The 27,617-nt window shown below is 50.9% G+C and overlaps 2 protein-coding genes across 2 annotated transcripts in view; both read left to right on the forward strand.

Moving 5' to 3' along the window:
* The first annotated feature begins 6,574 nt into the window (after positions 1 to 6,574).
* Positions 6,575 to 27,617, forward strand: part of LOC132807603 (gastrula zinc finger protein XlCGF49.1-like) — a 49,620-nt gene continuing 28,577 nt past the window's right edge. Inside the window, exon 1 of the mRNA XM_060821656.1 lies at positions 6,575 to 6,685. The gene's annotated coding sequence lies outside the window, so the exon portion shown is untranslated. The remainder of the gene's footprint in view (positions 6,686 to 27,617) is intronic.
* LOC132807612 (zinc finger protein 239-like) lies at positions 17,562 to 19,480 on the forward strand (the record flags this gene model as incomplete). Its single annotated transcript, XM_060821665.1, has 2 exons — positions 17,562 to 17,624; positions 18,430 to 19,480. A coding segment is annotated over exon 2 (801 nt), but the record flags the coding sequence as incomplete, so codon positions are not given.

Here is a 27,617-nt window from a genome sequence, read left to right on the forward strand (position 1 = left end):
GCCCAACCAGTCCACACTGACCCTCTGAAGAGTAACCCACCCAGACCCATTTCCCTCTGACTAATGTAACTAACACCACGGGCAATTTAGCATGGCCAATTCACCCTGACCTGCACATCTTTGGACTGTGGGACGGAACCGGAGCACGAGGAGGAAACCCACGCAGACGCGGGGAGAATGTGCAAACTCCACACAGTCTGTCGCTGAGGCAGGAATGAAACCCGGGTCCCTGGTACTGTGAGGTAGCAGCGCTAACCACTGAGCCACCGTGCTGGTTCATCTAATTCTGGATAATTGAAGTTCCTCTGTATTATGTGCACTTCTGGTCTATCGGAAGGATGTTCCCCCGTGTGGACCCGCTGGTGGATCTGGAGGCCGGATGAGTGGGGAAGCCCTTGCCACAGATGGAGCAGGTGAAGGCACCCTCGCCGTGTGCACCTGCTGGTGCCGCAGCAGGCTGGACGAGTGAGAGAAGCCCTTGCCGCAGACGGAGCAGATGAAGGACCGCTCCGCGGTGTGGACCTGCTGGTGCCGCAGCAGGCTTGACGAGTGAGAGAAGCTCTTGCCACAGACGGAGCAGCTGAACGGCCTCTCCCCGGTTGGACCCGCTGGTGGGTCAGCAGGTGCGACGAGCGGGTGAAGCCCTTGCCGCAGACGGTGCAGGTGAAGGCCGCTCCCCGGTGTGGACCTGCTGGTGCTTGAGCAGGCTGGACGAGTGAGGAAGCCCTTGCTGCACACCAAGCAGGTGAAGGGCCGCCCCCGGTATGGACCCGCTGGTGCTTGAGCAGGCTGGACGATTCGCTGAAGTCCTTCCCGCACTCAAGACAAGCGAACGCCGCTCCCCGGTGTGGACCCGCTGGTGGGACAGCAGGTGGGGCGACTGGGTGAAGCCCTTGCCGCAGACGGAGCAGGTGAAGGGCCGCTCCCCGGTGTGGACACGGTGGTGGATCTCCAGCATGGAGGGATAGCGGAATCCTTTCCCGCAATCCCCACACTTCCACGGTTTCTCTCATGGCGCGCGGAATGCCTCCTGAGACTTCCTTTCCCCACAGTGGGCAAACTGGCTCAGGCACGTGCCCCTGTGGTTCAGGTAAAGATGATACTTTAAGAGCCTACTGAAGCAGACAAAAACGTTCAAAGAATTTTCCCCTTCTGGACTGAAAGAGGGACGTCTCTCCTGTCCCACGAATCAAGGGGCTCTGTCAGACCTTCACATGGTACTCATTGGGGAGCTCTACCTGCAAAGCTGCTCTTCTCATATCCTGTGAAAAGGGATTACAAAAGTCATTGCTGCCTGCACATGACAGGAATTCAGAACAGATCATTCTAGTTTCTGTAGAACTTCCCAAAACAACCAAGTTACAATATGCAGATGCCAGTGTTGGGCTGGGGTGTACAAAGGTAAAAAAAATCACACATCACCAGGTTGTAGTCCATTAGATTTGTTTAGAAGTTCGAGCTTTCAGAGCTCTGCACCTTCATCAGGTAGCTAGTAAAACCTCCAGGCGAAAAAGACAGCAGATGCTGGAGATCAGTGTGGTGCTGGAAAAGCACCGCAGGTCAGGCAGCATCCGAGGAGCAGGGAAAAAATAAAAAAAAATCGACATTTCGGGCAAAAGCCCTTCATCAGGAATGAGGAAAGAATGAGGACACTTTCCTCATTCCTGAAGACGGGCTCATGCCCGAAACCTCGATTCTCCTGTTCCTTGGATGCTGCCTGACCTGCTGAGCTTTTCCAGCAACACATTTCCAGCTCTGATCTCCAGCATCTGCAGACCTCATTTTCTCCTATAACCTAGAGTTGTGATTTTTAACTTTAAAAAGTGTTGCAAATCTCCACCCCACACACACACAGACACACACACTTTTCTTCAATTCTCACTCTGCTGTTTCTGATATTACCCATCCCCCAGTATTGTCCAGAAAGGGACTTATTACCTAAAAAAGCTGTAAAACTCCATCCCACACACTCTTTAACTCTTGCTGTACCTAATATTCCACCTCCCTCCCCATGCTCCAGCAGGGTCTGACTGATGCTCATTGACTGAGCCACACTCACCTCTTCCTGGACACAGGGACCCTCCAGACCAACACAACATCAGCTCCCCATAACCCCCCCGCAACGGCGCATGTGCAGGAGCATCCGGTCACGTGAATCGAGGGACCGCCGTCGTCACAAAGACCGCGCGTTCATTGGACGAAGTGCCCGTCCGTGCGGCGGCGCTGGTCTTTGTGACGCCCACGTGACCTCTCTCCTCCACCAACCCCCACGCGCCCGTCCCTTCACCTCGACACGGGGAGGCATGACCAATGGGGAGCTTTGGAGGACCGGAAGGAAGGAAGGCTGGTCCTCCTACCAATCAGAGCATCCCCTCATTGTCTGAATGCGGAAGTTGTAGCATGAGCTCCTGCTGCTCTCTCTCTCTCTGAATGAAGATTGAGTGTTACCCCAGACTGCACCAACCTCTGTGAGTACAGCACCCTCTCTTCTCACCCCTCCTATTCCATTTCTTTTCTCATTTTGGGATTAAACTGTTGGTTTGTAGGAAGTGAAGTGAAAGGAGGTGAACTCAGGAAAGGTGCATATGCTGGATGCATTGGTCTAGATCGCTGTCTCTGTCCCTCTGTGTCTGTTTGTCTTTGCTCCTCTGTGTCTGTGTCTCTCTCTCTCTGTCTCTGTCTCTGTCTCTCTCGTGTCCTTCATCAGGAATTGCGGAGGGGGAGGGGTGGAAAGGGTGCGGAGAGATAAATAGGAAGGTGGGAGTGGGGCTGGGGGTAAGGTAGATGCAGGTTGGGTGGGTGGTGATGGCAACAGGGTGGAGCAGATTGGTGGGAAGGAAGATGGACAGGTGGGACAGTTCAAGAGGGTGGTGCTGAGTTGGAGGGTTGGAGCTGGGGTGGGAGGGGGAGGGAATGTGAGGAAACTGGTGATATCGATGTTGATGCCATGTGGTTTCAGGGTCCTAGGCCACCTGATACCTGGAGGAAGAATGCCTCTGCATTGGGACCCTCCAACCATACAGGATCAATATTGATTTCACCAGTTTCCTCATTCCTCCCGGCCCCTGCCCAATCCCAGATACAACCCTCGAACTTGGGACTGCTCTTTTGAACTATCCCACCTGTCCATCTGCCTTCCCATCTATCTGCTCCACCCTCCTCTCTGACCTGTCACCTTCTTCCCCCGCTTTCATCTACCCATAGCATTCTCAGCTCCCTTCCCCAGTCCCACCTCCCTCCCATTTATCTCTCAGTCCCTTTGGGCCCACCCCACATTCCTAATCAAGGGGTTATGCCAAAAACATCAAACCTCCTGCTCCTCAGATGCTGGCTGACCTGCTGTACTCTTGCAGCACCAGACATTTTGGTGCTTATTTGTCTGGATGTTCTGATGTGACCCATTCGCAGATGTGAAGTCACATTCGAGAAAAACTCCTCCATGGAATGTGGGCTTTCTTTTTGGCAAGGCCAACAATGTTTTTGTCACTAACTGCCCTTCAGACAAGAGGATTGCCAGACTTTAGGGGGCATTTTAAAAGTCAAGCACGTGAGCCGTCATATGCAGGCAGCACCAAGTTAACGCTGACGGATTTCCTTCCCTGAAGAGCGTTATTGAATCAAATGGGTTTTCAGAAAAGTTTCATTCTCTCAATGACTGAGACTAGTTTTCAATTCAGATTTTTAAAAAAATTTAAATTTAATTTCCCCAATGTTTGTTTTTACTGGTATTTGAACCCATGAGCCCAGATTATTTGCCTGGTGCCTCTGGATTGCTGGTCCAGTGTTGTTGTAACATCACTGACTCGCCTGGACAGCATTGAGAGTCATACAGATGTATAGTACACAAAGAGACCCTATGTGCAACTGGTGCATGCCGAGCACATAGCCAAAATTGATCTAGTCCGATGTGCCAGCACGTCCCTCCAAACCCTTCCCATTCATATTCCCATCCAGATGCCTTTTAAATGTTGCAATTGTCCCAGCCTCCACCACTTCCTCTGGCAGCTCATTCCATACACGCACCACCCTCTGACTGACAAAGTTGCCCCTTAGGTCCTTTTTATGTCTTTTCCCCTCTCACCTCTAGTTCTGGACTCTCCCGCCCCAGGGAAAAGACCTTGTCTATTCACCCTATCCATGCCCCTCATCATTTTATAAACCTCAATAAGGTCACCCCTCAGCCTCCGATGCTCGAGGGAAAACAGCCCCAGCTTATTTAGCCACTCCCTATAGCTCAAACCCTGGCAACATCTTTGTAAACATTTTCTGAACCCTTTCAAGTTTCGTTTAACTGCACAGTAAAATCATACTGGACTTGGATATATCTCGTGTTACTCTGCAATATGTATTTATTTATGGTTGTATAAATTTGATTTATAATTTATTTCTAGTTATATCATAGAGTGTTGTAGCCATGTTATGTGTTCAAAGTTTGGGAGAAGATAGTAGTGTTATGGATGCGGATCATTAGCTGTTTTCCTGTTTGTCCTATGTAGTGTTTTGTGCAGTCCTTATTGTGTACAAAATCCCATGCAAGGACTGCACAAAACACTACATAGGACAAACAGGAAGACAGCTAACGATCCGCATCCATGAATACCAACTAGCCACGAAACGACACGACCAGCTATCCTTGGTAGCCATACACGCAGATGACAAATCAACATGAATTCGACTGGGACAACACTAGTATTATAGGACAAGCCAAACCGAGAACAGCCAGGGAATTCCTAGAGGCATGGCACTCATCCACAGATTCAATCAATAAGCACATCGACCAGACCCAATATACCGACCACTGCAGCGGACAGCTGGAACTGACAACCGGAAGTGGGCAGAGACAAACCACTATAAATGCCGGAGGAAAGATCACAGAAGCGCTTCACAGGAGGCTCCCAAGCACTGAGGATGTCACCTAGACAGGGGACGAAACGTCTGCAATACAAACTCCCAGTTCGGCGAACAGAACCACAACATGTCATGTATTTCCAGTCATACCCGTTACAGGACAGGAGAATACTGGGCTCAATGCTGACTCTGTAGATGAATCTAGTCAGACTCATTCCTCTCTATATCCAGAGAGTCCTGTAAGTGTATTCCGCTATAGGGTCCCTCCAGTCTCACTTGGGTATTGAGTGACTCCACTACAGTCATCCTCAGAGCGAGCATGTTCTAGGTCTTGTTACCAAAGCAAAGTTCTTGCTCTGATTCTCTTTCTCCACCCCCCCCACATCTTGGTCTGTCAATATGGTAGAAAGAGAGGCGGGGGGGGCAGATAACTAGGTTAGCAAACTGCATGAGGGTGGCATGGTGGCTCAGTAGGTAGCACCGATGCCTCATAGTGCCAGGGACCTGGGTTCAATTCCAGCCTCGGGCGACTCTCCGTGTGGGTTTCCCCCGAGTGCGCCGGTTTCCTCCCACAGTCCAACCTTGTGCAGGTGAGGGTGGGTTGGCCATGCTAAATTGCCCAGAGTGTTCAGGGATGTGTAGCTTAGGTGCACGTGTCAGGGGTAAATATAGGGGAATGGGTCTGGGTGGGATACTCATCACAGGGTCGGTCTGGACTTGTTGGGTCGGTATGGACTTGTTGGGCCAAAGGGCCTGTTTCCACACTGTAGGGGTTCTAATTCACTTTTCTTGGAGCTAGATCTGCCAAATGTCAGGAATCAGAAAAATTGGGAGGGAGCGTATTAGGTACGGCAGTAGGGAGAGTGTGGGGGATGGAGACTCACAGATTTTGGGTTATGGGCGTGGAATGAATATTCCGTGAAATCGATCTGTTAAACTCTGAGATTCTACGTGATACTGACAGCGATGACTTTCTAATTGACAGGCTTTCACAGGAGGATTTACCTGCATATCTTGAACTAATTGCCTCAGCCAGCTTGACTCATTGGGACTGGAATTTTATCGATCTTTTGAGTGGAGAAGGAGGATTGTCCCGCCTGCTTCCAGAGATCTGACTGGTAAAGCACTGAGATGCCGCTGTTCGAGGGTGGAGGGAGCTTTACCGGAGCGGAGAGTTAGCCAGCCGGCCCCCCGCAGCAGAGTGGGACGTCAGAGGGAGCGTCGAACCTGGAGGGAGCCCGCGCCGTGGGGAAACCGTGGAAGTGTGGGGAATGCGGGAAGGGGTTTCGAGTCCCCTCTGAGCTGGAGATCCACCGGCGCGGTCACACCGGGGACAGGCCGTTCTCCTGCCCCGAGTCCGGCAAGGCCTTCATTGGGTCCTCCAAGCTGCTGAGGCACCGGCGGGTCCACACCGGGGACAGGCCGTACCCCTGCCCCGAGTGTGGCAAGGCCCTTCACCCAGCTGTCCCACCTGCAGACGCACCGGCGCCTCCACACACCAGGGAGAGGCCTCTCACCTGCCCCGGGGGCGGCAAGGCCTTCAATCGATCGCCGACCCTGCGGACGCACAGGCGCCTTCCCAACGTGATCGCACGGAGTTGAAGTCTGCAGCGAATCCCACCCAGGACTGGGGGGGATCGTGCCCCGTGGGGGGATTGTGCCCCGTTCGAAGACAGTGGGTGAAGCGGGAAGGGAGCGAGGCTTCCTTTCTGCCAGACTGGCCGCTCTCGCTCCCTTTGCTTCCCGTGGGACCGATGCTGTTTGAGGCTGGGACTGCACGTTCCCCGGGCCAAAGATCTGCAGGAGCTGAGGAAGTGCACTCCTTTCACACCGGATGGTAAATCATGTTTGTCCCATCTATTTCAGTCTTAAATACCCTCCGTGACCTGGCCTCCCAGCCTCCTGTGGCAGTGAATTCCACAGATTCCCCACTCTCTGTCTGAAGAGGTTTCTCCTTATCTCCGTTCTAAAAGGGCTAAGGCTGTGCCCTCGGCTCCTGGTCTCTCCTACCAATGGAAACATCTTCCCAATGGCCACAGATAGATCAAAGTCAAATACAATAGCCTCTATTCCATTGAGTGTCCAGCACATTTTATAACACTTTGTAAAATCAGGAGGGCCATTGATGAGGTGAGTGGCAGGTGTCTTTTCCCGATAGAATAAAGAATATTCCAGCACAGGAACAGGCCCTTCGGCCCTCCAAGCCTACACCGATCCAGATCCTCTATCTAAACCTGCTGCCTATTTTCTCAGGATCTGTATCCCTCTGCTCCCTGCCCTTTCATGTATCTGTTGAGATACATCTTAAATGACACCATCGTTCCCGTCCCTACCATCTCCGCTGGCAACACATTCCAGGTACCCAGCACCCTCTGCGTAAAGAACTTTCCATACATATCTTAAATCTTTCCCCTCTCACTTTGAACTCATGACCCCAGGTAACTGAGTCCTCCACTCTGGGGAAAAACATTTCTTGCTTTCCACCCTGTCATGATTTTGTTGGCCTCAATCTGGTCCCCTCTCAACCTCCGTCTTTCCAATGAAAATAATCCTGATCTATTCAACCTCTCTTCATAGTTAGCATCCTCCATACCAGGTAACATCCTGGTGAACCTCCTGTGCACCCTCTCCAAAGCATCCACATCCATTTGGTAATGTGGCGACCAGAACTGTACGTGGTATTCCAAATCTGGCCGAAACAAAGTCTCGTATAACTGTAACATGACCTGCCAACTCTTGTACTCAATACTCTGTCCGATGAAGGAAAGTGTGCCATATGCCGCCTTGACCACTCTACTGACCTGCATTGCCATCTTCAGGGAACAATGGGCCTGAACACCCAGATCTCTCTCTACATCAGTCTTCCCCAGGACTTTTCCATTTACTGTATAGTTCGCTCTAGAATTGGATCTTCCAAAATGCATCACCTCACATTTGTCCGGATTGAACTCCATCTGCCATTTCTCTGCCCAACTCTCCAGTCTATTCTCCATTCTGCTGTATTCTCTGACAGTCCTCTTCACTATCTGCTACTCCACCAATCTTAGTGTCAACTGCAAACTTGCTAATGAGGCAACCTACACCTTCCTCCAAATCATTTAGATATATCACAAACAGCAGTGTTCCCAGCACGGAGCCCTGTGGAACACCACTGGTCACCGTCTCAGTTTTGAGAAACTCCCTTCCAATACTACTCCCTGTCTCCTGTTTCCCAACCAGTTCTCTATCCATCTAGCTAGAATACCCTGGACCCCATGTGATTTCACCTTTTCCATCAGCCTACCGTGGGGAACCTTGTCAAATGCCCAAGTAAAGTCCATGTCTATGACATCTGCAGCCTTTCCCTCATCAATCAATTTTGTCATTTCCTTGTAGAATTGTATTGAGTTGCTAAGACATGACCTTCCCTGAACAAAACCATGCTGCCTATCACTCATAAGCTCATTTTCTTCCAAATGTAAACAGATCTTATCCCTCAGTATCTTCTCCAGCAGCTTCCCTACCACTGACATCCAGCTCACAGGTCTGTAATTACCTGGATTATCCCTGCGACCCTTCTGAAACAAGGGGAAAACATTATCAATTCTCCAGTCCTCTGGGACCTCACCTGTGTTCAAGGAAGCTGCAAAGATATCTGTTAAGGCCCAAGCTATTTCCTCTCTCGCTTCCCTCAGTAACCTGGGATAGATCCCATCAGGACCTGGGGACTTTGACCACCTTAATGCCTTTTTAGAATACACATCACTTCCTCCTCCTTATGCCGACTTGCCCTAGAGTATTCAAAGATCTATCCCTAACGTCAACATCCACCATGTCCCTCTCCTCGGTGAATCCTGACACAAAGTACTCATTAAGAATCTTGCCCATTTTCTCTGACTCCACACACATCTTTCCTCCTTCGTCCTTGAGTGGGCCCACCCTTTCTCTAGTTACCCTCTTGCTCCTTCTATATGAATAAAAGGCTTTGGGGTTGTCCTTAATCTTGCTCGCTAAGGATATCTCATCGCCCCTTTTAACCCTCTTAATTCCTCATTTTTAGATTGGAAGAATATCGGGAAAGTAGGACCAAAGCTTTGTCTGTCTTCAGTCGCCTAGACCTTATGTATGCTTCCTTTTTCCTCTCAGCAAGTCTCACAATTTCACCTGTCATCCATGGTTCCCTAATCTTGCCAATTCCATCCCTCATTTTCACAGAGACATCTCTCTCCTGAACTCGAATCAATTCTCTTTAAGAGCCTCCCAAATATCGAATATGGATTTTCCTTCAAAAAGCTGCTCCCAATCCACACTTCCCCAGCTCCTGCTGAATTTGGGGATAGTTGGCCTTTCCCCAATAAGCACTCTTCCTTTCGGACCACTCTCGTCTTTGTCCATGAGTATTCTAAACCTTACGGAATTGTGATCCCTATCCCCAACGTAATCCCCACCTGAAACTTCACCCACCTGGCCGGGTTCATTCCCCAACACCAGGTCCAATATGGCCCCTTCCCGAGTTGAACTATTTACATACTACTCTGGAAACCCTCCTGGATTCTCCTTACAAATTCTGCTCCTCTAACAGTAAGTGAATCCCAGTCAATGTTGGGAAAATTAAAATCTCCTCTCACCACCACCTATCCTACATCTTTCCATGATCTGTTGGCATATTTGTACCTCAATCTTACGCTCACTATTGTAGTATAACCCCAACATTGTTACTGCACCCTTCGTATTTCTGAGCTCTGCTGAAAATGTGTTGCTGGTTAAAGCACAGCAGGTTAGGCAGCATCTAAGGAATAGGAAATTCGACGTTGAGCATAAGCCCTTCATCAGGAATGAGGCGAGTTTGCCAAGCAGGCTAAGATAAAAGGTAGGGAGGAGGGACTTGGGGGAGGGGCGATGGAGATGTGATAAGTGGAAGGAGGTCAAGGTGAGGGTGATAGGCCGGAGTGGGGTGGGGGCGGAGAGGTCAGGAAGGAGATTGCAGGTTAGGAGGGCGGTGCTGAGTTGAGGGAACCGACTGAGACAAGGTGGGGGGAGGGGAAATGAGGAAACTGGAGAAATCCGAGTTCATTCCTTGTGGTTGGAGGGTTCCCATCCTCCTCCAGCCGTCGTGTTGTTATGTTCTGCCGGTGCAGGAGTCCAAGGACCTGCATGTCCTCGGTGGAGTGGGAGGGAGAGTTAAAGTGTTGAGCCACGGGGTGGTTGGGTTGGTTGGTCCGGGCGTCCCAGAGGTGTTCTCTGAAGCGTTCAGCAAGTAAGCGGCCTGTCTCCCCAATATAGAGGAGGCCACATCGGGTGCAGCGGATGCAATAGATGATGTGTGTGGAGGTACAGGTGAACTTGTGGCGGATATGGAAGGATCCCTTGGGGCCTTGGAGGGAAGTGAGTGTGGAAGTGTGGGCGCAAGTTTTACATTTCCTGCGGTTGCAGGGGAAGGTGCCGGGAGTGGAGGTTGGGTTGGTGGGGGGTGTGGACCTGACGAGGGAGTCACGAAGGGAGTGGTCCTTGCGGAACGCTGATAGGGGAGGGGAGGGAAATATATCCCTGGTGGTGGGGTCCGTTTGGAGGTGGCGGAAATGACGGCGGATGATAGGTTGTATGCGGAGGTTGGTGGGGTGGTAGGTGAGAACCAGTGGGGTTCTGTCTTGGTGGCGGTTGGAGGAGCGGGGCTCAAGGGCGGAGGAGCGGGAAGTGGAGGAGATGCGGTGGAGGGCATCGTCAATCACGTCTGGGGGGAAATCTATGGTCCTTGAAGAAGGAGGCCATCTGGGCTGTGCGGTGTTGGAACTGGTCCTCCTGGGAGCAGATGCGGCGGAGACGAAGGAATTGGGAATATGGGATGGAGTTTTTACAGGGGGCAGGGTGGGAGGAGGTGTAGTCCAGGTAGCTGTGGGAGTCAGTCGGTTTATAGTAGATGTCTGTGTTGAGTCGGTCGCCCGAGATAGAGATGGAAAGGTCTAGGAAGGGGAGGGAGGAGTCTGAGACAGTCCAGGTGAATTTGAGGTCGGGATGGAAGGTGTTAGTAAAGTTGATGAACTGTTCAATCTCCTCGTGGGAGCACGAGGCAGCGCCGATACAGTCATCGATGTAGCGGAGGAAAAGGTGGGGGGTGGTGCCAGTGTAGTTGCGGAAGATGGACTGTTCCACATATCCTACGAAGAGGCAGGCATAGCTGGGGCCCATGTGGGTGCCCATGGCAACTCCTTTAGTTTGGAGGAAGTGGGAGGATTGAAAAGAGAAGTTCTTCGATACACGGAAGATAACAAATGTTCATCAAATTGATTCCTGAGAGGAGAGGATTCATGGATCAGGAGGGATCGAGTCGATTGGCAATGAATTCAATAGGTTTGAACACAATGATGGGGAATCGCATGGGAACCGATAAAATTCCAGGAGGGTTGGGTTCAGATTTTTGGGACATTGGGGCCAGTGCTGGGGGTGGAGGGACTATTACAAATCAGATGAGCTACACCCGGGCCAGACTGGAACCAATGTCCTTGGGGGTGCTTTTGCTAACGCTGCTGGGGAGGGTTTAAACTAATGTGGCGGGGGATGGGAAACAAATGAGGAGGTTCCTGGTCAGGAAGGAGGTAGTAACTAAAGCCTGTAAGGAGCGAGATAATAAAGTCAGTGTGACAAAGGGGAAGAGTCACAGGGAACAGATGATGAACGCAAAGGGACAGGTGGTCTGAGGTGCATTTGTTTTAATGCAATAAGTGTAGTAGGTAAGGCAGCTGAACTTAGGGCTTGGAGTCGTACCTGGGAGGATGATATTGCTAATACTGAGACTTGGTTGAGGAAAGAACAAGATTGGCAAGTAAATATCCCAGGATATCGATGCTTCAGATGGGATAGAGAGGGAGGTAAAAGAGGTGAAGGAGTGGTATTACTGGTCAGAGAAGCTATCACAGCTGTGCTGAAGGAATGCACTACGAAGGACTCGAGCAGTGAGGTAATATGGGAAAAGTCCTGGGGAAAACTGATGTAGAGAGAGATCTGTGTGTTCAGGCCCATTGTTCCCTGAAGATGGCAATGCAGGTCAGTAGAGTGGTCAAGGCGGCATATGGCACACTTTCCTTCATCGGACAGAGTATTGTGTACAAGAGTTGGCAGGTCATGTTACAGTTATACAAGACTTTGTTTCGGCCAGATTTGGAATACCACGTACAGTTCTGGTCGCCACATTACCAAATGGATGTGGATGCTTTGGAGAGGGTGCACAGGAGGTTCACCAGGATGTACCTGGTATGGAGGATGCTAACTATGAAGAGAGGTTGAATAGATCAGGATTATTTTCATTGGAAAGACGGAGGTTGAGGAGGGACCTGATTGAGGCCAACAAAATCATGAGAGGTATAGACAGGGTGGATAGCAAGAAATGTTTTTCCCCAGAGTGGAGGACTCAGTTACCTGGGGTCATGAGTTCAAAGTGAGAGGGGAAAGATTTAAGATATGTATGGAAAGTTCTTTACGCTGAGGGTGCTGGGTACCCGGAATGTGTTGCCAGCGGAGATGGTCGGGACGGGAACAATGGCGTCATTTAAGATGTATCTCAACAGATACCTGAAAGGGCAGGGAGCAGAGGGATACAGATCCTGAGAAAATAGGCAGCAGGTTTAGATAGAGGATCTGGATCGGTGTAGGCTTGGAGGGCCGAAGGGCCTGTTCCTGTGCTGGAATATTCTTTATTCTATCGGGAAAAGACACCTGCCACTCACCTCATCAATGGCCCTCCTGATTTTACAAAGTGTTATAAAATGTGCTGGACACTCAATGGAATAGAGGCTATTGTATTTGACTTTGATCTATCTGTGGCCATTGGGAAGATGTTTCCATTGGTAGGAGAGACCAGGAGCCGAGGGCACAGCCTTAGCCCTTTTAGAACGGAGATAAGGAGAAACCTCTTCAGACAGAGAGTGGGGAATCTGGGGAATTCACTGCCACAGGAGGCTGGGAGGCCAGGTCACGGAGGGTATTTAAGACTGAAATAGATGGGACAAACATGATTTACCATCCGGTGTGAAAGGAGTGCACTTCCTCAGCTCCTGCAGATCTTTGGCCCGGGGAACGTGCAGTCCCAGCCTCAAACAGCATCGGTCCCACGGGAAGCAAAGGGAGCGAGAGCGGCCAGTCCGGCAGAAAGGAAGCCTCGCTCCCTTCCCGCTTCACCCACTGCCTTCGAACGGGGCACGATCCCCCCCCAGTCCTGGGTGGGATTCGCTGCAGACTTCAACTCCGTGCGGTCACGTTGGGAAGGCGCCTGTGCGTCCGCAGGGTCGGCGATCCCAGTGTGGACCCGCCGGTGCCTCAGCAGCTTGGAGGACCCAATGAAGGCCTTGCCGGACTCGGGGCAGGAGAACGGCCTGTCCCCGGTGTGACCGCGCCGGTGGATCTCCAGCTCAGAGGGGACTCGAAACCCCTTCCCGCATTCCCCACACTTCCACGGTTTCCCCACGGCGCGGCCTCCCTCCAGGTTCGACGCTCCCTCTGACGTCCCACTCTGCTGCGGGGGGCCGGCTGGCTAACTCTCCGCTCCGGTAAAGCTCCCTCCACCCTCGAACAGCGGCATCTCAGTGCTTTACCAGTCAGATCTCTGGAAGCAGGCGGGACAATCCTCCTTCTCCACTCAAAAGATCGATAAAATTCCAGTCCCAATGAGTCAAGCTGGCTGAGGCAATTAGTTCAAGATATGCAGGTAAATCCTCCTGTGAGATCCTGTAAATTAGAAAGTCATCGCTGTCAGTATCACGTAGAATCTCAGAGTTTAACAGATCGATTTCACGGAATATTCATTCCACGCCCATAACCCAAAACCTGTGAGTCTCCATCCCCCACACTCTCCCTACTGCCGTACCTAATACGCTCCCTCCCAATTTTTCTGATTCCTGACATTTGGCAGATCTAGCTCCAAGAAAAGTTTAAGAATTAGAACCCCTACAGTGTGGAAACAGGCCCTTTGGCCCGACAAGTCCAGACCGACCCTGTGATGAGTATCCCACCCAGACCCATTCCCCTATATTTACCCCTGACACGTGCACCTAAGCTACACATCCCTGAACACTCTGGGCAATTTAGCACGGCCAACCCACCCTCACCTGCACAAGGTTGGACTGTGGGAGGGAACCGGAGCACTCGGGGGAAACCCACACGGAGAGTCGCCCGAGGCTGGAATTGAACCCAGGTCCCTGGCACTATGAGGCATCGGTGCTACCTACTGAGCCACCATGCCACCCTCATGCAGTTTGCTAACCTAGTTATCTGCCCCCCCACTCTCTTTCTACCATATTGACAGACCAAGATGTGGGGGGGGGGGAAAGAGAATCAGAGCAAGAACTTTGCTTTGGTAACAAGACCTAGAACATGCTCGCTCTGAGGATGACTGTAGTGGAGTCGATCAATACCCAAGTCAGACTGGAGGGACCCTATAGAGGAATACACTTACAGGACTCTGTGGACATACAGAGCAATGAGTCTGACGAGATTCATCCACAGAGTCAGCATTGAGACCAGTATTCTCCTGTCCTGTAACGGGTATGACTGGAAATACATGACATGTTGTGGTTCTGTTCGCCGAGCTGGGAGTTTGTATTGCAGACGTTTCGTCCCCTGTCTAGGTGACATTCTCAGTGCTTGGGAGTCTCCTGTGAAGCACTTCTGTGATCTTTCCTCCGGCGTTTATAGTGGTTTCTCTCTGCCCGCTTCCGGTTGTCAGTTCCAGCTGTCCGCTGCAGTGGTCGGTATATTGGGTCCAGGTCGATGTGCTTATTGATTGAATCTGTGGATGAGTGCCATGCGTCTAGGAATTCCCTGGCTGTTCTCGGTTTGGCTTATCCTATAATAGTAGTGTTGTCCCAGTCGAATTCATGTTGCTTGTCATCTGCGTGTATGGCTACCAAGGATAGCTGGTCGTGTCGTTTCGTGGCTAGTTGGTGTTCATGGATGCAGGTCGTTAGCTGTCTTCCTGTTTGTCCTATGTAGTGTTTTGTGCAGGCCTTGCATGGGATTTTGTACACAATAAGGACTGCACAAAACACTACATAGGACAAACAGGAAGACAGCTAATGATCCGCATCCATAACACTACTATTACAGGACAAGCCAAACAGAGAACAGCCAGGGAATTCCTAGAGGCATGGCACTCACCCACAGATTCAATCAATAAACACACCGACCTGGACCCAATATACCGGCCACTGCAGCGGACAGCTGGAACTGACAACCGGAAGTGGCAGAGACAAACCACTATAAATGCCGGAGGAAACAACACAGAAGTGTTTCACAGGCGACTCCCAAGCACTGAGGATGTCACCTAGACAGGGGACGAAACGTCTGCAACACAAATTCCCAGCTCGGCAAACAGAACCACAACAATGAGCAGCCGAGCTACAAATCTTCTCCCAAACTTTGAATACATAACATGGCTACAACACTATGATATAACTAGAAATAATTATAAATCAAATTTATACAGTCGTAAATAAATACATATTGCATAGTAACACTATGATATATCCCTGTCCAGTATGACTTTTACTGTTCAGTTAAACGAAACTTGAAAGGGTTCAGAAAATGTTTACAAAGATGTTGCCAGGGTTTGAGCTATAGGGAGTGGCTAAATAAGCTGGGGCTGTTTTCCCTGGAGCATCGGAGGCTGAGGGGTGACCTTATTGAGGTTTATAAAATGATGAGGGGCATGGATAGGGTGAATAGACAAGGTCTTTTCCCTGGGGTGGGAGAGTCCAGAACTAGAGGTGAGAGGGGAAAAGACATAAAAAGGACCTAAGGGGCAACTTTGTCAGTCAGAGGGTGGTGCGTGTATGGAATGAGCTGCCAGAGGAAGTGGTGGAGGCTGGGACAATTGCAACATTTAAAAGGCATCTGGATGGGAATATGAATGGGAAGGGTTTGGAGGGACGTGCTGGCACGTTGGACTAGATAAATTTTGGCTATGTGCTCGGCATGCACCAGTTGCACATAGGGTCTCTTTGTGTGCTATACATCTGTATGACTCTCAATGCTGTCCAGGTGAGTCAGTGATGTTATAACAACAACACTGGACCAGCAATCCAGAGGCCCCAGGCAAATAATCTGGGCTCATGGGTTCAAATACCAGTAAAAACAAACCTTGGGGAAATTAAATTTATTTTTTTAAAATCTGAATTGAAAACTAGTCTCAGTCATTGAGAGAATGAAACTTTTCTGAAAACCCATTTGAATCAATAACGCTCTTCAGGGAAGGAAACCCGCTAGCATTAACTTGGTGCTGCCTGCATATGATGGCTCACGTGCTTGACTTTTAAAATGCCCCCTAAAGTCTGGCAATCCTCTTGTCTGAAGGGCAGTTAGGGACAAAAACATTGTTGGCCTTGCCAAAAAAAAAGCCCACATTCCATGAAGGAGTTTTTCTCGAATGTGACTTCACATCTGCGAATGGGTCACATCAGAACATCCAGACAAATAAGCACCAAAATGTCTGGTGCTGCAAGAGTACAGCAGGTCAGCCAGCATCTGAGGAGCAGGAGGTTTGATGTTTTTGGCATAACCCCTTGATTAGGAATGTGGGGTGGGCCCAAAGGGACTGAGAGATAAATGGGAGGGAGGTGGGACTGGGGGAAGGGAGCTGAGAATGCTATGGGTAGATGAAAGCGGGGGAAGAAGGTGACAGGTCAGAGAGGAGGGTGGAGCAGATAGATGGGAAGGCAGATGGACAGGTGGGACAGTTCAAAAGAACAGTCCCAAGTTCGAGGGTTGTATCTGGGATTGGGCTGGGGGGTTGGGGGGGGGGGTGTCGGAATGAGGAAACTGGTGAAATCAATATTGATCCTGTATGGTTGGAGGGTCCCAATGCAGAGGCATTCTTCCTCCAGGTATCAGGTGGCCTAGGACCCTGCAACCACATGGCATCAACATCGATTTCACCAGTTTCCTCACATTCCCTCCCCCCTCCCACCCCAGCTCCAACCCTCCAACTCAGCACCACCCTCTTGAACTGTCCCACCTGTCCATCTTCCTTCCCACCAATCTGCTCCACCCTGTCGCCATCACCCCCCACAACCTGCATCTACCTTACCCCCAGCCCCACTCCCACCTTCCTATTTATCTCTCAGCACCTTTTCCACCCCCCCCCACCCCCCTCCGCAATTCCTGATGAAGGACACGAGAGAGACACAGACACAGAGGGACAGAGACAGCGATCTAGACCAATGCATCCAGCATATGCACCTTTCCTGAGTTCACCTCCTTTCACTTCACTTCCTACAAACCAACAGTTTAATCCCAAAATGAGAAAAGAAATGGAATAGGAGGGGTGAGAAGAGAGGGTGCTGTACTCACAGAGGTTGGTGCAGTCTGGGGTAACACTCAATCTTCATTCAGAGAGAGAGAGAGAGAGAGAGCAGCAGGAGCTCATGCTCCAACTTCCGCATTCAGACAATGAGGGGATGCTCTGATTGGTAGGAGGACCAGCCTTCCTTCCGGTCCTCCAAAGCTCCCCATTGGTCCTGCCTCCCCGTGTCGAGCTGAAGGGAGGGGCGCGTTGGGGTTGGTGGAGGAGAGAGGTCACGTGGGCGTCACAAAGACCAGCACCGCCGCGTGACGCACGGCGCGGTGAACCAATGGGAAAGGCTGGAACGCCGCACGGGCGGGCGCTCATTCCAATCAACGCGCGGCCTTTGTGACGACGGCGGTCCCTCGATTCACGTGACCGGTTGCTCCTGCACATGCGCCGTTACAGGGGGGCGGTTAAGGGGAGCTGATGTTGTGTTGGTCTGGAGGGTCCCTGTGTCCAGGAAGAGGTGAGTGTGGCTCAGTCAATGAGCATCAGTCTGACCCTGCTGGAGCATGGGTGAAGGTGGGATATTAGGTACAGCAAGAGTTAAAGAGTGTGTGGGATGGAGATTTACAGCTTTTTTAGGTAATAAGTCCCTTTCTGGACAATACTGGGGGATGGGTAATATCAGACACAGCAGAGTGAGAATTGAAGAAAAGTGTGTGTGTGTGTGTGTGTGTGTGTGTGGTGGGGGGGGGTGGAGATTTGCAACACTTTTTAAAGTTAAAAATCACACAACTCTCGGTTATAGGAGAAAATGAGGTCTGCAGATGCTGGAGATCAGAGCTGGAAATGTGTTGCTGGAAAAGCTCAGCAGGTCAGGCAGCATCCAAGGAACAGGAGATTCGACGTTTCGGGCATAAGCCCTTCTTCAGGAATGAGGAAAGTGTCCTCATTCTTTCCTCATTCCTGATGAAGGGCTTTTGCCCGAAACGTTGATTTTTTTTGTTCCTGCTCCTCGGATGCTGCCTGACCTGCTGTGCTTTTCCAGCACCACTCTGATCTCCAGCATCTGCTGTCTTTTTCGCCTGGAGGTTTTACTAGCTACCTGATGAAGGTGCAGAGCTCTGAAAGTTCAAACTTCTAAACAAATCTAATGGACTACAACCTGGTGATGTGATTTTTTTTACCTTTGTACACCCCAGCCCAACACTGGCATCTGCATATTGTAACTTGATTGTTTTAGGGAAGTTCTACAGAAACTAGAATGATCTGTTCTGAATTCCTGTTGTGTGCAGGCAGCAATGACTTTTGTAATCCCCTTTTCACAGGATATAAGAAGAGCAGCTTTGCAGGTAGAGCTTCCCAACTGAGTACCATGTGAAGGTCTGACAGATCCCCTTGATTCGTGGGACAGGAGAGACGTCCCTCTTTCAGTCCAGAAGGGGAAAATTCTTTGAACGTTTTTGTCTGCTTCAGTAGGCTCTTAAAGTATCATCTTTACCTGAACCACACGGGCACGTGCCTGAGCCAGTTTGCCCACTGTGGGGAAAGGAAGTCTCAGGAGGCATTCCGCGCACCATGGAGAAACCGTGGAAGTGTGGGGATTGCGGGAAAGGATTCCGCTCCCCCTCCGTGCTGGAGATCCACCGCCGTGTCCACACCGGGGAGCGGCCCTTCACCTGCTCCGTCTGCGGCAAGGGCTTCACCCAGTCGTCCCACCTGCTGACCCACCAGCGGGTCCACACCGGGGAGAGGCCCTTCACCTGCTCCGTCTGCGGCAAGGTCTTCTCTGACTCGTCCCACCTGCTGTCCCACCAGCGTGTCCACACCGGGGAGCGGCCCTTCACCTGTTCCGTCTGTGGCAAGGGCTTCACCAAGTCGTCCAACCTGTTCTCGCACCAATGGGTCCACACCGAGGAGAGGCCGTTCAGCTGCTCCGTCTGCGGCAAGGGCTTCTCTCACTCGTCCCACCTGCTTAAGCACTGGCGGGTCCACACCGGGGAGCGGCCCTTCACCTGCTCCAACTGCGGCAAGGGCTTCTCTCACTCGTCTCACCTGCTCAGGCACTGGCGGGTCCACACCGGCGAGCGGCCCTTCACCTGCTCTGTCTGCGGCAAGGGCTTCACCCAGTCGTCCCACCTGCTGCAGCACCAGCAGGTCCACACCGGCGAGGGGGTCTTCACCTGCTCAGTCTGCGGCAAGGGCTTCACCCAGTCGTTCACCCTGCTGACCCACCAGCAGGTCCACACCGGGGAGCGGCCCTTCACCTGCTCGTTGTGCGGCAAGGGCTTCACTCGCTCGTCCAGCCTGCTGCGGCACCAGCGGGTCCACACCGGGGAGCGGCCCTTCACCTGCTCCGTCTGCGGCAAGGGCTTCACCCAGTCATCCAACCTGCTGCGGCACCAGCAGGTCCACACCGGCGAGGGGGCCTTCACCTGCCTGGTCTGCGGCAAGGGCTTCACCCACTCGTCCGGCCTCCAGATCCACCAGCGGGTCCACACGGGGGAACATCCTTCCGATAGACCAGAAGTGCACATAATACAGAGGAACTTCGATTATCCAGAATTAGATGAACCAGCACGGTGGCTCAGTGGTTAGCGCTGCTACCTCACAGTACCAGGGACCCGGGTTTCATTCCTGCCTCAGGCGACAGACTGTGTGGAGTTTGCACATTCTCCCCGCGTCTGCGTGGGTTTCCTCCTAGTGCTCCGGTTCCGTCCCACAGTCCAAACATGTGCAGGTCAGGGTGAATTGGCCATGCTAAATTGCCCGTCGTGTTAGGTACATTAGTCAGAGGGAAATGGGTCTGGGTGGGTTACTCTTCGGAGGGTCAGTGTGGACTGGTTGGGCCTGTTTCCACACTGTAAGGGATCTAATCGTCAAGCGACTGAAATACACCCTGCATGTGTCCTTTGGATAATCGAGGTTCCTGTGTATTCCAAAAGTGGCCTAACCAACGTCCTGTCCAGACACCAACGTCCTGTCCAGACCCCAACCCCTATACTCAGTGCTCTGACCAATAAAGTGATCTGCAGAATCTGCGGGACTTGCTTAATCCTGGGAGGTAAATCACGTGTTTCTCCTTCTCTTGCAGGTGGATCCAAGATTTCACTCTGTGTCCCATTGAGTCTCCAGTCAGGTCCTTCAGCTCAACTGGTCTCTCTCAGTATTTCTGACCCATGTGAGCCTCTACGCACCTCCCCTTCACTTGCTCACACTTGATTTCCCTTACAGCAGCATTCCCTTCAGTTCCTTTCTCCCTGACGTCTGTATCCAGCTTCTCCTTAAATGCCGTCCACCTCGACCTGCTACTGTGGGGGTCATTCCCGCTGCAGACAGAGGTCTCTCTTTTGTAACCTCTTCAAAAGATTTACCACTGACTTCCCCCTTCAGTCTTTTCCATTTCTGGGTCTCCCCGCTGTTGCGAAACTTGGAATGGTTCAGAAAATATTTACAAGGATGTTGCCAGGGTTGGAGGATCTGAGCTACAGGGAGAGGCTGAACAGGCTGGGGCTGTTTTCCCGAGAGCGTCGGAGGCTGAGGGATGACCTTATAGAGGTTTACAAAATTGAGGGGCATGGATAGGATAAATAGGCAAAGTCTTTTCCCTGGGGTTGGGGAATCCAGAACTAGAGGGCATAGGTTTAGGGTGAGAGGGGAAGATATAAAAGAGACCTACAGGGCAACGTTTTCATACAGAAGGTGGTGTGTGTACGGAATGAGCTGTCAGAGGATGTGGTGGAGGCTGGTACAATTGCAACATTTAAGAGGCATTTGGATGGGTATATGAATAGGAAGGGTTTGGAGGGATATGGGCTGGGTGCTGGCAGGTGGGACTAGTTTGGGTTGGGATATTTGGTCGGTACGGACGGGTTAGACCGAAGGGTATGTTTCCGTGCTGTACATCTCTTGACAAAGCCTTGTCTGAGGGTGAAATGTTGTCATTCCGGTTGATGCGGGTGGTCCCCTGCCTGTTGTCCTTTTTGTTTCCTTTCTCGGAAAGGACGTCGCGGACATGGGCAGCGTTCCCGAGCCCCGCTCCGGAACGGGCTGTTCCGTCCTCTTCCAGCCCGCGGGGTTGGGGGGAAGGGGCAGCTTGAGTGTATTGGGAGAGTGGGCCGTTCACCGGGAGGGTGCCAATGGGACGGGAGAGCGGTACCGGTAATGGGGCGAGGGGGAGATGCCTCAGACCCCCAGAAACACTGGGGCAGCTGCTCGCGTGCTCCTTTTGGATCTCACAGCGCAGGGAGGCCTTTCATCTGATTACCTCCCCGTCTTGGTCTCTCTGGCTCTGTCTCTGGCTCTCTGTCTCTCTGTGTCTCTCTCTCTGCGTCTGTCTGTCTCTCTGAGGTGACAGCGGATTCCAGCGTATTGCTGCTTGCTGGTTAAACCTGTTTTTCCTCTGTTTTCCTCCTCTCTCTCTCTCTCCTGCTCAAACCCCTGACCTTCAGGCCGCCCCTGACCTTGTCACTATCAGTGAATAGGGAACAGCTTTTCTTCCTCCACCTTATCTGAACCTATCACAATCTTCCCCACTTTCACCAGTTGTATCTGTGTGTGACCCTCTCTTTCTGTGTCTCTTTCTCTCCTAAGCCCCCTCCCTCACCACATCCCATTTACCCACCCCCTCCTGTCATGCTCCCACTTTCAAACGGTCTCATTGTGTTTTCACTGCCTCCTCCCCATCATTTCCGTCAAGCACCTCATCTCACGCTTAGAACCCCTGCAGTGTAGGAGTAGGCCCTTCAGCCCATCCAACCCACACCTCACCCAGACCTCTGCCTGTAACCCTGCAATTCCCATTGGCTAACCCACCTAGCCTACACATCCCTGGGCACTATGGGTAATTTAGCATGGCCAATGCCCCCTAACCTGCACATCCCCAATCACTATGTAATTTAGCACGGCCAGTCCACCCAAACCTGCACATCCCTGGATAGTATAGGACAATTTAGCATGTTCAATTCACCCTCACCTACACAACCCTGGACACTATGGGTAATTTAGCCTGACCAATCCACCCAAACCTGCACATCCCTGGATACTATAGGACAATTTAGCCTGGCCAATCCTACACTAAGGGTGGATTGGCCATGCTAATTTACCCATAGTGTCCAGGGATGTGTAGGTTAGGGTAGATTGGCCATGCTAAATTACCCAATCCTACATATCCCTGGGTACTGTTAGGATAAAATAGGTCAAGGGAGGGTGGAGCTATAGCTGCTGTTTGGGGAATCAAAACTGTAGCTGTAGCTGCTGCTTGGGAAATTGAAACTGTTGCTTACGTGGCCAGCTCAGCTGCCAACGCCCACATGAGCTCAATAACAGGAAACGTCGAGCAAACGCGAAATGTCCTAATAGGGCAATGCTTAGTAGCTCCGCGAAGCTCTGCTTAGCAAAGAGTATATCAGGAGCAGATTTGGGAGGGGAAGGCAGAACGTGCCTTCTCCAGTGAATGCATGGTGATTCACTGTATCAGCTACGATTCTGCAATAAAGCCTGCTTGTGCCAAACAATTGAGCGTCTGTTGTCTCTCCTCCTAAAACGAACATGCAAGGACAAATTCCGTCCTAACAGTACTATGGGTAATTTAGCATAGCCAATTCACCCTCACCTACGCATCTTTGGATTGTGGGAGGAAGCCGGAGCACCCGGAGAAAACCCTCGCAGGCGCAGGCTGGAAATGTGCAAACTCCACACGGACAGTCGCCCCTGAGGCTGGAATTGAACGCGGGTCCCTTGGCGCTGTGACCACTGAGCAACCCCTTATAATCCGCCTGCGTTAAGTTCCTTTTGTCACCTGGATGAATGTTACAGGGGGGACCGGGGTTTAAGTCTTTTCTGAGCTGAGAGAGGACACAGGAGATGCTCCTCATCATGCTTTCATGTGTCACGTTGCATAATTCTTAGATTTTACATGTAAATGTCTAGTTGGGGTTAGAATTCTTGTAAATATAGACAAACGGAAACACTTGTTGAGACATTTCACCAAACCCCAAGTCAGCAATTGACATGCCCGCCCCTGAAAAGAGACCCTTTCGTGGGGTCAGAGTTGACATTGAGAATAGCGAAATGAACACTGTCCCCGTCGTGTTTGTATTTTTGCTGACAGAAGGGCAGTTTGCAGTCAGCAGGAACTGTGGGACTAGAGGCTGCGGGCCAGGTCTGCGCTCGGGAGTGTAAATCCCAACGGGAACCAGAGGCGTTGCTAACGTTTAAGCCAGCTGAGCTTAGCAAGAAAAGGCTGCGACCCTGTGCTTGAACTGATCAGCCGAAACTTTGGGCGGAGCCAAGGAGATCTGAAGGCGAAGCTCACGGGAGGGTCTCCTTTCTCAAAAAAACCAGAAAACATGAGGGATACCAGGAAGAATTCCGCTGAATTCCAGAGAGCTGTGGCATGCCGTTGATTTGGTACAATGAGCTTTTAATGTGAACTCTCATGAGGGAGTGCAAACAAACTCGAGTTGAAATGTAGCTCCGTAAAGTGTTGTGTAACAGTCATAGCGTTGACCGTTGTTGAACGTTTTGATGAGGTCCAGTTTTTCTTTTGTTTTTTAAAGATGAGATGATGTTTTGTGGTTTTTGGATGGGTTGGGTACAGAGTGGGAGGTAGGGTGGGCTGGGATCTTCCATGTTGATGGGATTTGACAGTGAATTTTGCTTCGTCAATTATTCAGACTGTGTGCCTGGAGAGAGGGAGGGTCTGACCCTTGGGAAGGGTGCTGGTGGGGTGTGGGCGGGAGGTGAACCTTTGCAATGTCCAATCAGAAGGCTAAGTGTTAAGATAACAAGAGCCGATATTTAGCAGTCGATAAGTGCAACATGTAAGCAGTTTGTTCATATGCAGCTCAAAGGCTGTCCCCAAAGTTAAACTTAGTATGGCGCCTACCCACTCAATCCAGTTACCCACCCCATTTCAGGGTGGATATGTGAACTATCACTAATTTTGGTTCTTCTAACGAATAAAACATTTAAACCTAGCTGTTCAGGAAAGCAAACAAGTTTAAAACTACAGCCGTGCTGCAGTTAAACTCAATAGACTTACTCAGAGCAAAATACATGTTCCCTGAACGCAGTTGAAAGTTAACATAGTTGTATTAGATGTCGGAATATCTGTTTAAATGGAGCGGTGAGCTTTCCCAATGTAGACAGGGCTCCTCGAAACGTGGCAGTGTCCCCCCTGCAGCTGCAGAGCGAGACAGGAGAGTTTGTTTTTGTGAATGAGCAGTTGTAGCGCGAGGTGGCTGTTGCTTGGTGACGGTGAGGCTCCCCCGGCCCCGCCCATCCCCCCGTGCAGACGTCACGCGGGGGTGAAGGCGGTTGGGAGGAGAAGTCGCTCGAGCGGGGAAGCGGCGGCCGTTAGGAAAATGGCGCCGTGCGGCCCGGGGCAGACCCCCGTCACTGGTCACCGCCGCCTTCCTGGCGCAGCTGCTGTGTCACGGCCACACCGGCCGGCTGTACAGCAGGCAGGAGCCGGTGACCATTCTGGAGGCGGATGGGGTTAAGGGCCTGTTTGGGAACTGGTCGGCCGCCTGGGTGGTGGAGTTCTACTGGTCGTGGGGCGGCCCCTGTGTCAACTATGGGGCCACCTGGAAGGTACTGGGCCCGGGAGGTGAAAGGTGAGGCAGGTTGTGGGGGGGACGGAGGGGAAGGAATGTGGGGCCTGTCCTGTCATAGTCACATTTTACACTCACTTTCCATCTGCTTTTACTGGCGCTTGTGCTGTTTACCCCTCACTGTTTTTTAATCCTTGTGCTGTTTACCCTTTGCTGTTACTTGTGCAATTGCTGAGGGTAGTGTGTAAATACTAGTGAAGGATACTATGCACCAGCATGTATATGTTCCTCAGTCATTGAAGGGGCAGGACCTGTTGAGAACGGTTAGTAAAGCAGGTTGTGCACTAAGTCTTGTTAACATGGATATGTTCATTGGAAAAGTTGACTTTTTATTATTTAGAGTCGTAGAGATTTTCAGCACGGAAACAGATCCCCTCAGTCCAACCTGTCCACGCCAACCAGATATCCTACATTAATCTAGTCCCCATTGCCAGCACTATATCCCTCTACACCATTCCTATTCATATACCCATCCAGATACTTTTTAAAGGCTGTAATTATACTGGCCTCCACCACTTCCTCTGGCAGCTCATTCCATACACACACCACCCTCTGCAGGGAAACATTGCCCTTCAGGTAACTTTTATATCTTTGTGGCCTCACCCTAAACCTATGTCCTCTAGTTGTGAAGGTCACCCCAACACTGAGGAAAAGACTTAAAAACATTGCTTTTGCATTTGTCTGGCTGCTCAATCAAATATCGAGCCACATGGGGGAAAAAATATCGCTCTGCCCTTTTTGATCTCCGATAGACATTTGGAAACTTAAAATCTGTTAATAACACCAGCATTGCTACAGGTCATATTGTGTACACTCCTCAGTGTCAACAAGCAGGGCACATGTTTGCCAATGTCATCAAAACATTGGGCGTGTTCCTCATTGTCGGCAGAAAAGGGGCAAAATCTACTTTTGATGGATAAATAAGGATCACTGGAGGACCGGAAGGAGACTTGTCCTCCTGCCATTCGGAGCTCCCCTATTGGTGAATGCGGAGGTTGGGTCATGAGGTTCTGAAGCTCCTGCCCCATCTCTCTCTCAATGAAGATTGAGCTTCACTCAGACTGCAGCTTCCTTCCTCTGTCCAACATCTGTGTGTACAGCATTCTCTTTTCTAACCCCCTTTTCCATTTACGTTTCATTCTGGGGTTCAATTGTTGACTTGGAGCAACTGAAAGGAATGGGAGTGAATCCACGAGGGGACAGACTCTGGAAAAGTTAGTCCAAGCCTTTGTCTCAATTGGCAAAATAGACAGGCAGGAGACTGGAAGAACGCAGCAAGCCAGGCAGTATCAGGAGGTGGAGAAGTTGAGGTACGTGTGTAACCCTTGTTCAGGATTGGGGGTGGGTATAGGGAGAGCTGTTGAACAAGGGTGTGCTGGGGGCAGGGTGATGAAGTGAGGATAGGTGAAGCCAAGTAGAGGGTACAATAGACAATAGGTGCAGGAGTCGGCTCTTCTGCCCTTCGAGCCAGCACCACCATTCATTATGATCATGGCTGATCATCCTCAATCAGTATCCTTTTCCTGCCTTATCCCCATTACCTGGTTGGTGAATAGGAGGAAGGAATCTAGTTAGCAGGGAAGAGTGGAAGGGGCTGGGAAGTGAGTTGGGGGATGGGATGGGAGATTATTTGAAATTGGAGAACTCAGTGTCGAGTCCTCCGGGCTGTGGACTGCTCAGACAAGATGAGGTTTTGTTCCTCCAATTTGTCAGAAGGGGAGTGGGAAGGGGCATTAAAATGGATGGAGACTGGGAAGTCCGCTCAGCCTCTGTGGACCCGGCTGTGATGCTCGGCAAACCATTCCCCAAGTTTACGCTCGGTCTTCATGATGTAGAGACGATCACAACTGGCAAAGCACGGTGGGTTGAGCAGTAGGACAGTCGTAGTTTGGGGCACAAGCTCTTCATCAGGAATGATGCGTGGATGTTCAGAGGGGCATCAGCGTCCTTCTGTGCCAGTTGTCAGACAGGTGCAGCAGGCAATGAGCAAGGCAAGTGGTGTATTAGCAAGAGGAATTAAGTTCAGAAGTGGGAATGTCTTCCAGCAGTTAGGGGGTCATTGAATATATTCAAGGCTGAGTTCGCATGATTTTAATGTGGATGCTTGTGGGGGAAGGCAAGAAAATGGTTTTAAGACCAGTATCCAGTTTTAAGACAGTTCCAGAGTCAGACAGCACAGAAACAGACCCTTCAGTCCAACTAGTCAATGCTGACTATGTTCTCAAACTAAACCAGTCCCACCTGGCAGTGTTTTGGCCCATATCCCTCCAAACCTTTCCTATTCATGACGTTACTGTACCTGCATCCACCACGTCCTCGAGACATTTAGTCCTCACTCTGTGTAAAAAAAAAATTGTGCCCTTCAAATCTTTTTAAAATCTCTTTCTCCTGTCACCATCAAAATTTGCTCCCTAATCTTGAAACCCCAACCCAAGGGGAAGGACACCCTTTGTTCACCTCACCTCTCCCCTCATGATTTTGTAAACGTTGATAAGGTCACATCTCCACTTCCAATGCTCCAGTGAAAAAGTCCCAGCCCATCCACCTAGATGAAGGTAGAATCCTGTCCCTCAGGATTCCCTCCAACAATGTGCCCACCACTGATGTTAGGCACACTGGTCTATAGTTCCCTGGCTTGTCCTTACCACCCTTAAACAGTGGCACCACGTTAGCCAACCTCCAGTCTTGTGGCACCTCACCTGACATGCACAGTATGCTCTATGGAGATGCTGTTTTTGATGGATTTAAAGTGTCCAAATGCCACAATTTCTCCCCCACTCACTTGACATAACCTTGCAGGCTCCTCGCTATTTGATGTTCATGTTACTTAGAACCCTGATGATCATATCAATCTCAATGAGGTCACCCCTCAACCTCCTGTGCTCCAGTGAAGAGAGTCT

This window comes from Hemiscyllium ocellatum, assembly GCF_020745735.1.
Source record: "Hemiscyllium ocellatum isolate sHemOce1 chromosome 27 unlocalized genomic scaffold, sHemOce1.pat.X.cur. SUPER_27_unloc_19, whole genome shotgun sequence".
Taxonomy (NCBI): domain Eukaryota; kingdom Metazoa; phylum Chordata; class Chondrichthyes; order Orectolobiformes; family Hemiscylliidae; genus Hemiscyllium; species Hemiscyllium ocellatum.